Source organism: Phasianus colchicus, chromosome 4 (assembly GCF_987193195.1).
Source record: "Phasianus colchicus chromosome 4, bPhaCol1.hap1.1, whole genome shotgun sequence".
NCBI lineage: Eukaryota > Metazoa > Chordata > Aves > Galliformes > Phasianidae > Phasianus > Phasianus colchicus.
In genome coordinates, this window is record NC_143439.1 from 16,141,125 (window position 1) to 16,157,432 (window position 16,308).

The 16,308-nt window shown below is 46.5% G+C and overlaps 2 protein-coding genes and 1 long non-coding RNA gene across 12 annotated transcripts in view; 2 read left to right on the forward strand and 1 right to left on the reverse strand.

Moving 5' to 3' along the window:
- LOC116238033 (uncharacterized) overlaps positions 1-6,441 on the forward strand; it is a 21,465-nt gene extending 15,024 nt beyond the window's left edge. The window contains exon 3 of one of the 3 annotated variants that reach the window (XR_016465848.1): positions 5,710-6,441. This is a non-coding gene — a long non-coding RNA (uncharacterized LOC116238033). Of the gene's footprint in view, positions 1-2,252; positions 3,582-5,709 lie in introns of those variants that run through there. The other 2 variants (XR_016465847.1, XR_004168855.2) reach the window with 2 other exon arrangements.
- The window catches only part of PURG (purine rich element binding protein G), a 25,682-nt gene extending 12,699 nt beyond the window's left edge, over positions 1-12,983 (reverse strand). Inside the window, exons 1-2 of one of the 2 annotated variants that reach the window (XM_090138752.1) lie at positions 12,861-12,983; positions 11,248-12,075 (exon numbers count right to left, since the gene is read on the reverse strand). In XM_090138752.1, the coding sequence (XP_089994878.1) occupies positions 11,248-12,062 (815 nt within the window). In that variant the 5' untranslated portion in view covers positions 12,063-12,075; positions 12,861-12,983. Of the gene's footprint in view, positions 1-6,452; positions 12,076-12,860 lie in introns of those variants that run through there. The other variant, XM_031607491.2, reaches the window with a different exon arrangement.
- A 117-nt stretch (positions 12,984-13,100) lies between these two features.
- Positions 13,101-16,308, forward strand: part of WRN (WRN RecQ like helicase) — a 41,767-nt gene continuing 38,559 nt past the window's right edge. For 3 of the 7 annotated variants that reach the window (XM_031607528.2, XM_031607530.2, XM_031607529.2), the window contains exons 1-3: positions 13,101-13,284; positions 13,776-13,876; positions 15,801-15,916. In XM_031607528.2, the coding sequence (XP_031463388.2) occupies positions 13,263-13,284; positions 13,776-13,876; positions 15,801-15,916 (239 nt within the window). In that variant the 5' untranslated portion in view covers positions 13,101-13,262. Of the gene's footprint in view, positions 13,285-13,775; positions 13,877-15,800; positions 15,917-16,308 lie in introns of those variants that run through there. The other 4 variants (XM_090138758.1, XM_090138756.1, XM_090138757.1 and 1 more) reach the window with 4 other exon arrangements.

The window sequence follows — 16,308 nt, forward strand, 5'->3', positions numbered from 1 at the left end:
GGAAGAGAATGAAAGAAAGAACAACTGCTGTGTGACAGATGTTAGTCATTATGCTTAAATGCACTTCTGAAAGGCGCTCAGATATATGTGTCAAATGATTAGAGTAATGCAAGATGCTGCATAGAATAGGAGGAACTTCTTTATAGCTAAACCTACACAAAACCATTGGATCACCTTGCAGTAAAAATGTTACGAAAGAAAATCCAATTAACTTTCAACACAGATTAAGCTTCTGGGAGCTGGAAAAGAAAAAAAAAACCAACAAAGAATAAAGAAACAACAGAGCTCTTCAAGCAGTTATTTTGCATTGCTAGATGGGAGCTGCTTGAAGCACAGCTTGGAAGGAAATGACACAACTACATTATGACAAACTAGTTGAACGGCTTTTTGAGTAGCCTGACACACAGCCTCTGCCTAAGATACCAGAGGAGTTCTTAAAACCTTTTTGGAGAATGTAGGAACAGCATGGGTAAAAAGCAGAAATGGCTGTGAGTGAACATCAACATTTAATGTCTTGCTGACTTCCAAACAGCCAGGGAATTTTGTCCTTTGAGTACAAGATATTTCCATTTCCTACTCAAAGCAGCTGCAGTTCTTTGTCACTCTTGGTGACAAAGGTGATTTACAACCAGATTTTGAAACACCTTGAAAGGTGACCCCTCAGTCACACCTCTTGCATCAGACATAATGATGCTAATTTTTTTTTCAGGTCCCAGTAAGGTACTAATGTTCAAGCTATTTAAAGCAGAATGAGTTTGTTGTGTATTGAATGTTTTACTGCAGGAAGGATCACAAGAAAAAAAAAAGAGTGTTAGCCAGTTTTGCTTTGTGACACCAATTCGTATGAAACAAATAGCAGCAATGCAGAAAGCTAGAAAGCCCACTGATAAAAGGAGAGGAGTAAATAAAAGGACACAAGCACAAACAGTGATGGCAGGAGAGGCAGAAGTAACACAGGTGAATGTCATTTTAAAATAAAACCTAGTTAAAACTGGCAAAGTTCAAGTAAATGTTGGTGACTATGCAAATTATTGCATGATGAAAACAGTGTTTTACACCTGTATGCAACAATCCTTGAAGATATGGGAATACATGGAAAAAACCTGTATTCCAAACTACATTGGTACAGGCAGCCACTAGATTCATTCTTGTGTTTAAACAGGTATCTTGTTAGTTAGTAGTTAGTTAGTTAGTATCTTGTTAGACCTTTAGCATCCCAGTTTAGCCAATATCATTTCTTTTGATAGTTAGATCATGAGCAGCTTTTGAGGCTTATTTGCAAGAATATGTATTTTCCTCTCCATTAGACATCCTAGTTTACCAAGCCTGTGGATACCTACAAAGAAAGCATACAGACAAGAACATATCCTGAGCTCGTGATTGCTGAAGCAATCCAAATATAAATATTGTGAAGATGGCGGGTGTCAATGAAAATATCTTTTATATTTAGGTGAAGGCCTGTTTGTTTTTTGTTGCTGTTGTTTTGGTTTTTTTTTCCCTACATCTTGTTCAGAAATAAGAGGAGGCATGAATGTTGTTAGGTGGCGTGCTGTCAACCTACCATGTACAAAAAAGATTTATATTGCTAGGCTTCATGGAAAATGTGTACTGTGGTATTTTAATAGCCCCGATTTTCTAAAACTATTAAGGAAGGGCAAAAACTGCTGTTTGGACTCTATATAGCCTATGCAGAAAAAAACAGGGAGAAAAAGACAGTCATCAGTTGGAAAAAAACAGCCTAAAGGAGGAACAGGTTATGATTTCTACAATTAGCCTGTTTAATTAGTATCACAGTCAGTCTACTGGAAGATATCAAGAGGGGTCCTGTTGAGGTCTGCCTGCCTTGGGTACTGCTTGTTTTGACATGTAAACTGATGATTTGAGGATGGATAATAATTATTTAACCTGCAGATGGCACATCCCTGGGAAGGACTGTAAGCACTAAGAACCAAGACTGATCTTGACAAGGTCAAGAAATGATCTGAAAAGAAATAAGACACAATTTCATCAGGATAAATGCAAGCTTCTGTGTCAAAGCAGAAAAAAGCCTCTCTGCAAAGACTGAAAAATGATTGCCTTTGTCCTAGCTCAGCCACAAAGGAGCTGAGAGGACACAGTTTCAAGCAGTGTTTGAGTCAGCAAGCATGCTGCTGCAAAACCCAGCACATCGAGTATATAAAATCTTAAATTGTTTGTGATGCTTTTGCTTGAGGCTGGTAAGATGGCAACACATGTATGTCTCCTCATTTTAGATTTTCTGTGTTCAAGAAAGAGATCAGAAAGAGCCTAGAGAAAGAATCAGCAAGAGCATGGCAAGGGCTGCAAACCAACATTTGTGGAAGGCTTTATAAATGCCTAGAAGAGCAGACAACAGTCTTTAATTATGTAAAGAGCTGCAAGCAAGAAAGGAAACAAACTGTTTCCATAACTCCTCTTGAGAACATGGCCTGTAAGACTAAAAGAGACAGCATAAGATGGTAGCATGAGAAATGCAGGTTGGAGAGGAGGAAAGGTATCCAATAGTAAGCAGGGTGAACCACTGAAACAGCTTATCTAGGGAGGTTGTGAATATCTATCGCTGAAGGTTTTAAGAAAGCAAATTTTTTCATTTGTTTAAATGGAAGAAACACAGATGCCTTTGTGCTGTGTGGACTCTGAAACATACTTGTAGACACCTTCGTAACAGCATATTTAAGTTTACTGTCATATACCTCCGCCATTCTTCAACCTGAGTTCCGGCCAGGTTGAAGACCAATGTGTGGAAGGGGGCTGGTTTAGCTAATCTTTGCCTAGGGGGCCACTGTTGATGTTCTCTCAAGGTCCTTGCCAACTGCATCGCAATACAGCCTATTAAACATTCCTTTGTTCTCCTCACCCTTAGGTTTCTTTGGTCCTTCCTTCATGAGGGGACACTGAGATGAAGTTCTTGCACAACTTGTGAGATGCCATTCAAGATCACAAAAACAAATCTATTTTACAACTCAGGATCTTTCACAAGAAGACATTACAACAGTATAGTTTATACAAAACAGCAGAGAAAAAAAAAATTGGAAAACTAAGTATCAGAAAGTGCCAGAATTAAGGACAGAGTAACCTTAAATTCTGACCTTTGGATATGCAATTCTTTTACAACTGCCTCTTCTTCTCTAGCATATGTATTTATTTTTGATCCATCATTCTGCAGTCATCCAAGCCTTACCTATGTGTACTTTCCAAACACTGTAGATGTACCTACCCAATATGTTGCATCCAAAATATTTTCTTGCTTTTCTTTTAGACCATCAGTATTGATCACAAGAACTGCAATGCCAAATGAACCCAACTTTTCACACTCCACTGAGGTAGGGAGGTATCATTGACTACAGCTCACTGTAGCACCGGGGAACATACGCATAGGCAGAATAAAGCCAAAGTTACCAGGAGGCCCAGTTTTCGATGCTGACAGATTATGTGGAGTACTTGCCGTTATTACAGTACTTCACTTGTTCAAAGCATGGCTTTCAACAGCTGCTAGCATTGGCTGCTTCTGCAAAGCAGGCCTCAGAGTACAAGCACTGGACTCCAGGCAGAGAAATGCTATAGCAGTGATGATCACCTGCAAAGAGCCTCGTTAAAAACTGCACAGATCCTTTGCAAAGATGGCACAGAACATGTTTTTGGAAAGCTTGTCACAGTGAGGCCAACCTTTCTTTCTCCCAAATCCCTTCAGCCCATATTGCACTTTTCTTCACCAGTGCACAGGAACAGCTGTCCAGCAGGAAAGTCACTCCCACTGGTTCCTGTAGCGTAAAAAGTACACACAGTGCTACACAAAATGAGATAGCAGGGGTGGACTTTACAGGCAGCCAACACTTGTATGCTCCCCAAAGCTTCTGCACATGGCCCTGGAAAGCCTAGGCAACCTCCAGCTTGGCTGGACCTGAGCAAAGAGGAGAGCTTGAACGCCAGCAGTGCCACCTCTTCCCCATATCATAGACGGAAGTGCTGCTCTGCAATTCCCTGGGGCATAAATCCTGTCCTTGCAGCCCACCACACCCTCCTGCCTTTTCATTCCTCTACCTTGGTGGGAAGTATCTGTCTCAATTCACAAGCCCCTTCTCTCACTGTTTCTTGCCAACAAAACACATTGAAAACAACCACCAGATGGGAACACAGGCAGGAATTCAAGGTTAACCAGCAGCTGACATGGAAGGTATCTTTTCCTCAAATGGATCTGTTCAGAGCAAATGATCAAGATTAAGAAGTGGCCAGACACAAAGCCCTTCTGTCTGTGAAAGGGACTTGCCCTACAGTGACTAAGTGACCAGTCTTGCAGCCACATCTTTAACCAAGAGCTTGGATGCAGGAGTTGTCGCCCCTTCCCATTCGACAGCAGTGCGTAGGACAGGTTTAACCACTTAAAAGGCAGCATACGTCCCTGCAAAGAAGGTACAGTGCCCGCATTCTGAAGAGCTAGTGATTCCCATGTGCCTCATGAAGCATTTTGAGGTAGCCTGTCAACTAGGGAAATGATTACAAAGTCATTAGCGAGAGCTTTATTGGGGTGGTATTTGGGAACCTTGATGTTGGGCCGATGTCTGTACCTGATGGTACGAAAACAAAACATGTTCAACATGCACAAGAAGGCCAGAGTGTAACACCAGTGTATAGATTTCCAGAAGTTAATGTAAAAACAAGGCCCCTGAGGCTGTTGGCCTATGTTTTGCACGGCGCTTTGGCATGCAGCAGGAATAATCTAATCACATTAATCACAGAAATGCCAAAGCACCATCCAAGTTCTGAAATCTCAGCGTATGCTTTGACATTTCTAGAAAAACAATTTTTATTCAATGTCACCTATCACTTTCCTTAACATTATTAAAGAAATTAAGATGTAAGAATTCTCTGTTGGAGAAGCCAGAAATTAAGATGCAAGAATTCTCTAGCTTCTCCAGTAAGTGCCAGCAAGAAAAGCTACCTTGTGATTCCTATGAGTAATTCCCCTGCCATATTTCATTAGGGGAACGCCAGTGGAAATGCACTGCTTTGGCCATGCTGCTGCAGCCAAATTGCAGATGTCAGGACCTGTCCAAGCTCTCCGTAACTCCTGGCATCCTATTTTATCTTGACGCTTTAAAATATCATCAACTTGAAGGAGATACAGGTGGGGAACCAAGTATGAGCATGAGAAAATATTAGGAAGAACAACTCCAGCATGATGACAACTGGTAGCACCAGAATTATTGTGTAAAAACTGGTGTCAGCCTATTAAAGCTTCTTTAGGCTTGGGAAAAACAGGGCAGTGAAAGACGTGGCTTCAACCTCTTCCAAACGCCTGAGCCCTGAAGCACCTCATGCCCTCAAGCCCAGGGTGTTTTCCTGTGATCTTATGGATTTCAGCCAGTTTTAGACAAGGCTGAATTACCACAAGATGTCCACTGCTGTACATGCATAGCCCCAACAGGCCAAGAGATAAGAAGAAACTGCAAAACTTCATAAGAACTGCAGCCCCATATGGGCTGCATTCCCATCAAAGAGAGCAAAGCACAGCAGGTAGGTCTTGCTTCTCCACCTACTCAAATCTGCTTGGTTTTGCAACCACGCAATGAAATTTTCACAACTCCAGATGAAAATAACATAACAGTGGGGTCAACAAATGACATCACTATGGGTAGTGTGAAAAACATACAGGTGACACAGCAACTGCTAATCGGAGACAATGCCTTACAGCCCCATGAACAGAAAAAACACCATCAATCACCATGCATGCAGAGCATCATTCCCGACGACAAGAAGAATGGCTTCAGCCTGCAGCCACTTCAGGCCTCTGCCACTGTGCCTATCAAGCATGATGAGGTCTGAGGCTTGAGCCCAACAGGACAGCTACACAAGCACATCAGGCTCATGCCCAGCAAACATCACATCTGGAACTGTGCCACTGTCATCTTTTCCAGGATTTCTGCTCAAAGCACCCATGACGGGGACTAACATGCAAGTAGCTTGTGATGTGTTCAGTGTAGCCTTTACTTCCAGTCTTACTTGGATAAACTAGGTATTTCAAATGCAACCTTTGTCTAAAAGGAATGGAGGAGCTGGAGGGGGAAGGCAGATTTTAGGTGTCACAATATGTTAAGTCATTAAAAATAAAGGACATTTTAATTTTGGAGGAAACAGCATAGAAAATTAAATTGAAGGTATACTTTTCTTTAAGAATTACTTTAAAATGTATATATATATACCATATGTACAGCAAAAAGTATGCACTAGAACTAAAACCTGCTTATTCATTAATTTTACATAGGGTGCAAAGTCTGCACAATAAAAATACACACTAATAAACTCTTTTCTGCTAGAAAAACTAATACACATGGATAAAAGAGCTGCAAGTCAAGCAAGCAGCAGGCTTCCTGGCCACTACCAGCTGCCTTTCCCACAGGGTTAGGTCACCAGAACAGGCCTTGGGAAATAAATGGTATAACCATTAGACTACAATATCTTCAGCAGAAAAAAAAATGGAATGCCAACTCTGATTTTGGTAATTGATTGGGATTTTTTTTTAATAAAGGACAGGTTTTTTATCCTTACAATGGCATATTTTATGAATGTAGAGGTTTGCAGAGTAGAGGGATTTTAAAATGGCATGGGAATGCAACGTGACCCGTGGGGCAGCAACTGGCTGCTACCTGCAGCTCTTGCTTTTCCTGCACTGTGCCTCGAAGTAAAGTTTTCCCTTCTTTTGCCTATATTTTCCTCGCAGCCTCACTGAAAACCTAAGAGATGAAAGTGCTTAAAAGCCAAAATCTTAAAAGGGCCATGATAAGCAGCAGGCAAAGTGCTCTCAGTGAAATAACGCGCTTATCCAAACTGATAGTATGAGAAACTGCCTTTTAAGCCCCATCTTTAGACTGTGTACTTCAGATAAATAGATTATTTTGTTATGAGCTACTACAGGCTACAATATACTCACATAAATATATTAACGCCTATACATGAATATGAATTTTTATATATTGAGTACATACAAGAAACACGACAAAGAGCAGATTACTGCCACGGCTGCATCTTTCAGGGTGGAGCCCACCATGCGTATCCCCAAGATGTGATTTCTGTCACCTCCTCACAGTGCCATGCGGGGAACCTGGCCACAGGAAGCCTTCCAGCCCTTTGTCAGTGTGCTGCTCTGCTAGTCCTTTGCCAAGAAAGGCAGCTTCTTCACAGCAGGTGGGGGTCAGCTGGCAAAGCCTCCATGACACCTTTTTCTCAAAACAAGCCCTTGAGGGACGGCACGAGCGTCTGCGCCAACGGAAGGGAAAGCTAAGCACAAGAACTTGGTGTGGCCGTGAAAATCTTGTTTGTCAGGCTCAGCAACAGCATTCGGAACGGACCTAAGCTGCCAGAGAGCCACAGCAGGCACTGCCACCAGCTCAGGCTGTTCAGCAGCACTGCGCACTACATCTCAGTGTCCCGCTTTGATGAGCTCAGAGGATCTGCACTACCGCACCTGTCCAGGAACTGGGTCAAGAAGGTACAACAGGTCCATATCAGACATGTGCATGCAGGGTATGACCTCTTCTAGATTCAGATTACAATGCTGAAGCACCCTTGCCAGACCAGTGGCAGAAATGTGCTCCTATTATTTACACAGTATAAAGTGCATTAGGCTTTTCTTATTGAACTGACAGACTTCTGTCTGGACCATACAATTTTGAAACAGAGGTGAGGACTTTAATAGGAAATTCTCTCATGAGAAAAGAGGTTCAGATTGGTACTCTTCACCCTGTCCTCCTAGAATTTTTTTTGGCCGTACTTTCTAGTGCAAATAAGCTTGTGTTTTCTCAAGTTTAAGGGACATGGCAGTTTTAGGGCACAGAGAATGAACATTTGAAATGCATGAGGAACACAGCATTCCCAAGCATTGCAACGGGCCCTTCTGCACACAAGCAGCCTACATTATTGCTGCTCTCAGAGGTTGAAAATGCACTGCCAAAAATAATGATGAACCCGTTTCCAAATCTAACTGGTACAATCTTGCATTGCTACATTTTGAATTGGTCTGTTTTATCCTCCAATGACAATATTTGCAAGCACCAGTGCTTTACATTTCCGTGGAAACCTGTTGCTAGTGGTTTACCCATTGGTAGTCGGCTGTGAACTTGAAGATCCCATCCAGTTTTGGATACTAAGGTGCATCCCACGCGGGGAGAGTACATGCATTAGTGAATCCCGTGGAACCAGCCCTGCTGCACAGCCAGCACTGGATTCCTGGCTGCTATTTACAGTACACTAATGCAATCAGAAGGCCAATTAATTAACTCAGGAAAAAGATTAAAAAAAAACAAATGGGTTAAACACACAGAGATACTAGTCTTACTAAGATACAGCCAGCTGCATTTAGATACCCTCTTGTCAAAATGGCAAGTGAGTAGCAATAACAAAAGCCATTTTGCATCTCATCTTTTTTTTTTTTTCTTTAAAGCAAAAGACATGATAATAAAAGACATAATAAACAGGCCTTTTCAATCACTTTGCCCATTGCAAGTATTTTCCTTACTAACACCAAAGGAACAGAAGGAATGCATGACCACTTACAACAACACCTAACCTAAGCAAATTCTAACATGGCAGCTTTTACGATGCATTGACACAGACGTGGGCTTGGACTGGAAGATGTCGAGCGCGTAGGGGAGGGGTGCCACACGGGAGCAGGAAGGCGGGCATAAAAGAGTTGTACATTCATAGCTCCAGTTGATTAGGATCTGTGATAAGTTCATTGTTACTCCAGGCACTGTAATGGGCAGCAGCAGCCAGCGACGTGCTGACTTGTGCATCCAGGACTTGCTTGCTAAACTCTGGTTTCACACCAACTGGGACGAGAAGTTATTGTAATTGTTTGCTAACCAAACCTGTTAAAAACATTGCGACCAAAGCCTAGAAGCAAAGATGAACCAGTACCCCATAATGCCTCTAGCTGATTCATTGTGGTCTGCTAGCAGTTCAAGTGGTGGAATGAGAAAATGTCTTACAGACTTGAAAAAGTACCTGAAAGAGCAGTCTGTGCAGAAATGGATGGTTGTTGTGACACTAAGCCAAATGTTTGCTTGCTGTAACTGCTATATGTAGTTTTATGTAAAGGGCGAATCACCTAAAACAGTGAAATTAACTTTCTTACTTTCTGTCACAACTGTGACATTTCCTAAAGATTCTTTGGTGATTTTGATGCAAGCTTTTTTTTTTTTTTTCCTCTTTTTCTTTTTTTTTTTTCCTTTTTTTAAAGTTAAAACAGATTGACTGTTATTGGTACCCAAAGTAAAGTCCAGATTATCCTCTCAAATCCCACCCCTGCCTCCCCAGCTTATCTTCCTATAGTTAATATCATAACAGGCAATAGCTTTTGGATTTAGCGTGGCCATGCAGTGTGCAGGTGGGTCCAGACTAAGAGTGAAGATAAATACCTTTCTGAACAGATTTTAAAAAAAAGTGGAATGGTTGAGTTGGAAAACATCTGGTCCACGTGCACACTTGGCCACTCTGCAAAATACAATGCAAGTGATTATAAATATCTGACTAGTCAGAGTAACACATCCTTCAAACAAACCTTAAAGGTGGGCAACACATTCTTTAAAGTACCTGGAGCTCAACCAAATTCCCAATGATTTCAGAAGGAGAGGAACCAGCACCCAATGGCTGAAAAAAGCCCCTTGAATGATATGTATCCATTTGCTAAGAAATAACCAAGAATTTTCAAAGTCTTCAGGCCTGGTAATTCTATGCATTTTCCCTCCCAGCAGAGAATTCTGACAGGGACTGTAAGGTGCAGGTTGCAGAGCTGCCAGTGGACTTTGCACAAAGCTAGCAATCAATAACCAGGCATCAAACTGCTGGATTTCAGCTCCAGCTTCTACAGGGCGGTAAGGAGGTGATGGCAGGGCACTGGTCTTATGTTGTACTAATAACATCTGTAAAATCAACGTGACAGAAAATCTGATGCAGCCTTAACCATGGCTTTGAAAATGCATTACAGATCAATAGGACAGAGATGCATTTTGAGATACGAATCAAATAGTGCACCAAACTCCCCAAAGGTTTTCCTCCCAGCAGGAGGAGAGAAATGCCCAGTTGTTGTCCTCATGTGTGTAACATTGTGGCCGCATTCATCTCACAATTGGGAGGGAACCCTGGAACCTCAATCACAGCAGCCATCTGGCTCAGCACACCCTTTCCACAGCCTCCTGCCAGAACCCACAACACCCCGGCTACAAAAATAGCTTTTGAAATTTTGAGGAATGCATTAAAAAAATCATCAGCCCCGTGTGGGCAGAACACGGAGATGAAGAATGGATTACGACTTGTTGCCATTAATTTGGAAGGCTTAGCACTTGAGCACAGTTTCATATCCTGGGATACTCAGGTTATTTGCTTAGCACAAAACTATGAGATTAATAACAAATCGTCTGCTCTCCACTAGCACAGTATTAAAGGTCTGACTGGTTATTGAGATTTCTCCCACAAAGAACATCATTTCAAACTCAGTAACCAGCAGATCCCAATTTTTAAACATCTCCCTCTCTTCATACATGTCTGAGCAATTAACATGAAGACAGTTTTTGCAGTAAGTGCCCTATGGCTCAGCTCTTCAGCCTTCTTACCGAGTACAGGCAGAATTCAGTTCCAGAAAAAATGCCATAAGCAGAAACCGATACATTTCAGTGTGAGGGCTTTTTTTTTTTGCACCACGCTGAAGTGCAACACAAGCCTTATCTAGACTATTTAAAGGTCAGAACGCCGTCTTTTTTGTGCTGATACACATACTTTCATAGTCTTACACACTCAAAGAAGCTGACTCATACAGACTTGGGAGGTTGGTACTTTCTTAAGAAATACAGAGATATTTTGGGTGTAATATAGCATGATAACCAGACTCCCATAACATTATGTACTGACTACCAGAAAAGGACTTTACAAAAAAAAAAAAAAAAAAAAAAGGGGCAACTTCAAATTACTATAGATCAGTCCCTCTCACCAATATCTGCTTTTTGTTTTATTTTGCCAGACGGCCAGTTCAGTGCACTCTATTCGAGACCCTCTTGCTCTTCACCACTGTCCCCTCTGACATCCATCCTTTTTTCTTTATGGCTGTTGCAAATTCTCCTCATCTCTTCTTCATACTTGATAAAATTTTCCCCAAACCTTGTCCATGCTTTGTATGGAACTGTGATGGTGTTACGGTAGGGTGGCCTCACCTCACTTACCTTCAGAAAAATGCCATACCTGTTGGATCCCACATCAAAGTAGAACCTCTTGTTGTCCACCCGGAAGGAGGTGCCCTCAGGCAGCTCAGGGGGCTCATCTCCCCCACCCCTGCGATCCTCCATGTCCCCCTCGCCGTATTCTTCAATCAGCTGGACCAAAGCATCCCTGAACTCGATCATCCCTTGTGCCGGAAGGACAATAGTCTGCTCCTGTCCCAAGCTGTGGCCAAAATAACCAATCATGCCAGGTCCCCGGCTCATCGTCTGCCTGATCCGCAAGAAGCGGCCCCGCTGATTCTCCTTCAGGTCAAGGTAATATTTTCTGTTGTCCCTCTCGATGTACTCTGTTTTGAGGACGCTATGAGGGTGCTCTTCAGAGCCCACAGAGCCCGAGGGTGAGGGCGGCGGGTGCTGCTGACGCTGCCTCAAGTGCTGCTCCTTGCCATTGCTGTGCTCGTGCCTGTGGCCGCTTTTCAGGCCCAGGTGGGCATAGTGCTCAATGAAATCGCCCAGGCAGTCCTTCAGCTCAGCAGCCACGGACAGGGAGAGCGTCAGCTTGCTTTTCCTGATGTTGTCCTGCCTGCCTCTCCCGATCCAGACCTCTGCGATCTTCAGGAATCGGCCCCGGGAGCTCTGCTTCACATCCAGATAAAACCGCTTTTTCTGGATGTCCACCCTCTTGGAGGCCAGCTCCTGGATCTCCATGCAGCCCCCCTGAGAGGGGGCCGTGTAATGGTACTGCTGCTGGGACTGGGAATAGATGCTCCTGTGCAGGCCAGAGCCCCCTACGTTCCTTCCTCCTCCACCTCCTCCTCCTCCTCTCCCTCTTTCCATCTTTACCAATCAGCTGGAAATAACACATAACAGAGACGCAGATGACAACATCAGCACCAGGGGCCTGTTCTGCTTCCCGTCGGCGGCTCTGCTCGCTGCTGCTCCCCCTACCCATGCTGCTGCCTACATCCCAGCTCCCCGCTGCCAGCTGCCCCCGTCGAAACTCCGTTCCCCACCCTGGCGGCCGCGTGTCCCCCTGAACCCCGTTCTCAGCAGCCAGTGCCGCCGGCCCCGTGTCCTTCGGTTCTGCCTCCTCGCACCTCCCGTGACCTTTTTGCTTCAGTACTGATGACCGCGCACCAGGGCCTCCGGTGCCACAGACCTCCCCGCGTCCCCGGCCCACCCGTGGCGGCCACCCCAAGCCGTTTCCCTCCCAACCCCACGCACCCTGACCCCCACACCCACCCCACTGGACGCCGCGCCTCCCCCTCCCCCGGGTGCTCCACCGCCTCCCTCCCCAGCTGGGGACACCGTCCCCAGCGCTGCCCCCGGCATCCTGCCCGCCGGTGCCCCCGGCACGGCTCCTCTGCCCCCCCAGCACCGCATCTCCTCCTCGATGCCCCCGGTGGCGCTTCCCGGCGCCCCCATAGGTCCGTCCGTGCCCCGCAGCGCTCCCCAGCATCGCATCCCCGCAGCGTCGCTCCCCAGTGCCCCCACAAGGGCCCCCGTGCGCCCCCGGCTGAGTCTCCCGGCGCCCCCCAGCACCGCATCTCTCCCGCCGTGCCCCCAGCACCGCTCGCCAGAGCCCCTCCTGCTCTCTCCGCGCCGCGCCTCCCCCCGCCGCTGCCCCCAACTCACCCCATAGCACCCATCGCCGTCGTTGCCCTTCACCCGCCGCCGCCACCGCCCGCAGCCGGCGGCCCCGCCGCCCCCCGCCGCACAGAGCCCCGGGCTGGCGCACCCCCGCCGCTCCGCTTCGCCCCGCCCCGCCGGCCCGGCCCGGCCCCGCCCGGTGGAGAACGAGGGCGACGGCGGCGGCGGCGGCGGCGGCAACGCGGTGGGCGCCGCCGGCTCGCCGGAGGGTGCGCGGCCCGCCCGGCCACGGGACTACAGCGCCCACAATGCCCCGCGGCCGCCTGTCCCGCCGCGCACGCGCGTCACCTCGGGTAACCTCCCGCCGCCGCCGCAAGAGGGGACGCGGGGCGACGCTCGGCGGGAGGCTGTTTTGGTGACGCGGTCAGCGTGCGACGCGCGGGCCGGATGGGCGCGGAGCCGGGGCCCGGTGAGCGCCGCGGCTGCTGCCGCCTTAACGTGCCTCCGCGCAGGGCGCGGCGCGGGTGCGCGGCGCCCCGCTGAGGCGGGAGCGGCCCGGTGTTGTGGAAACACGCGGCACGCGAGCGGGGGGCGGGAAGGCGCGGGCTGAGAGCCTCGGTCTGCCCGGGGGGCGTCCGTCAGCACGGCCTCTGCGCCGGGAGCCGATCCGCTGTCCTGCGGGGAGGCCGTAGCTGTGGGGCGGGTGCCGCTGTGGGGCCTGCCGGCCCGGCCCCGGGCTGCCCGCTTCCTCGCCCGGGGCCCGGCCGGTAGGTGGACGCCTGGCAGCAGTAGAGCCTTTACTGTTCTACCACGGTTTGACGTGGCAGCGCTTCGAGCGCCCTTCCTTGTGTCCGGAGGGCTGATTACCGCCCAAGTCATCTCGTTCTGGCCTCATCGTGCTGATAGCTACACTCTGTACGGGCTTTTGACTAATCAATTTCTTTATTTTTTAATGGAAAGGTAACACGAATGTGGATAAAATGAATAAAGTGGATTTGGAGAGCAAGTATCCCCAGTGGATGCGTGCACATAACCAGGAGGGCATTTTGAGTGATAAGAAGGTATGCTATCACAAGGGGGGGAAATTGATTTGGTGTTAGGCTGTGTAACAAAGCAGCGTGGGGCTGTGTCCTTGTGGTGCCTCTTTTCCTGCTCAGAGGGATTAATATATCATAAAGATTGTATCTAAATTTCTAGTTTTCCAAGAATGCTAACGTGTCCTTGGATGCATTTATCTCTGCACACATAAGCAACTTTAGGTATAAGATTTCCCACTAGAAGGGACACGGCCCTGTGGCATCACAGACTGCTTTGATAATTAGAAAGCTACATCATGAGAGAAAAGCAGAAGACTCACTTCAGCAGTTTTTCTTCCATTAGGTGATAAGTAGGAACTGGTAGCATAGGCTTTATTTCACAGAATCATAGGATGGTTTGAGTTGGAAGGGAACTTTAAGATCACCTAGTTCCAGCTCCTCTCATTGATCAGGTTACTCAGAGCCATATCTAGCCTTGCCTTGGATGCCTCCAGGGAGCAGGCATCCACAACCTTACTGGACAACCCCTTCCAGGGCCTCACCACCTTCACAGTAAACAATTTCTTCCTAATATCTAGTCTAAATCTACCCTCTTCCAGTTTAAAGCTATTTCCCCTCAACCTGTCGCTACATATTCTTACAAAAAGTCCCTCCCCAACTTTCCTATAGACCCCCTTCAGGTACTGGAAGGCTGCTATAAGGTCCCCCTGGAGCGTTCTCTTCTTGAGGCTGAAGAGCCCCAGCTCTCTCAACCTGTCTTCACAGGGGAGGTGCTGCACCCTCTGATTATCTTTGTGGCCCTCCTCTGGACCCACTCCAACTCCACAATGTCCTTGTGCTGGGGGCTCTAGAACTGGTTGCAGTACTCAAGGTGGCATCTCACAAGAGCAGAGTAGAGGGGCAGAATCACCTCCCCTGATTTGCTGGTCATGCTTCTCTTGATGCAGCCCAGGGTACTGTTGGTCTTCTGGGCTGCAGGCACACATTGCTGGCTCATGTTGAGTCTTCCATCAGCCAGCGCTCCCAGATCCTTTTCCTCAAGGCTGCTTTCAAGCAATTCTCCACCCAACCCGTATCTCTACTTGGGGTTTCCCCAGCCCTAGTGCAGGACCTTGCACTTTGACTTTCTAGTAAGTTAAAGCCAGCAGTTTTTGGTTAAACTTTAACCCTTCGTTAACTGAAACAAATGTTTCATTGTGTGAGCATAAAATATTTACTTCATGCATAAGGAACTTCACAGAGATCTGTTGGCTTGAAGTGCAGTGGGCTAGTTGAGATGTGGGACTAAGGAAATAAGGAAACAAAGCTGTGTGGTACAGCCAAACATTTGTAGCCCCATGCTTCTTCAGTGCACAACTGCACTGAACTGCAGATCTTGTTTCATGTTGTTCCTTCAGTGTCCTCTTCACATATTCTTGGTTTGCTTCTGTGCTTTGTGGCACAGTTTAGAAATTCTGATGTGCTTGTGAGGTACTGGTTTACATTGAATCCGTACTGAAATAGGGATTTTTTCCAAGGATTATAGGTGAATGGGTTTGAATAATTCAATTACTTAAATTAAGAAATTATTGTAAATCACTCCTTTCTTCTGTCAAATGTCTGAAGTGTGGAAGTGTTGCAGCATTTAAAAATAGCATTGAGGAGCTTCTGACACAGAAATAAATGTTTTCTCTAGTCTTGTTGTTGAAAGCTATTGAATCTCTTTGGCTGGAAGAATGCAGAGAATAAAATGGAGGTGAGAATTCAGCCTGCAGGCTTTCAGTCCGAGTGCTTGAAGTTTGGGAAACAGAACAGACCAGCGGTCTGAACTCTTATGTGTCATCCATACCAGTGCTGGATTTGCTGGGGTACAGCACTGAGGCAGCACTCAATGGCTGTGGTGCTGCTGTGTCTCTTTGCTGAGGTTACATCTGACCAGTAATAGTCTTTCCCAAATGCTGTCCCGCAGACACCTAATGTTCAGAGGAGCATTTTGGAAGATGGGCTGCCATTCCTAGAGTTCCGTGGCTCCATCATTTACAGCTATGAAGCCAGTGACTGCTCCCTTCTCTCAGAAGACATCAGGTAATAGCTTTCTCTGTTCCTTTGGAGTACCCTTTACTTTCTGAAAAGGGATTGGTTATTCTCTCTCTACTTCTTATTGCTGATTGTGCATTTGAGGTGCCCAGAGTTGAATGGTTTGACCAGAGGAAACATCTGGTTGCACAGGCTGTTTTGATCTACGTGCCAAACGTGCCTTGTGTGTTGGCTGTAAGCACACGCTGAACCTATTCCTGGTGACAGTGAATTGTCCCTCTGAGGATGACCCAGGCTCATCTACAACAAGCAGTGTTTTCAGAACACTTTTTTCCAGCGTGCTGCGCAGTTGTAGCTTCCCTGGTTGGACGACTTCTGGCAGATATCCTGGCTGCACCTGGCACTCCCTGGCACTTTAAGAGGAAGCATACAGTGAAAAG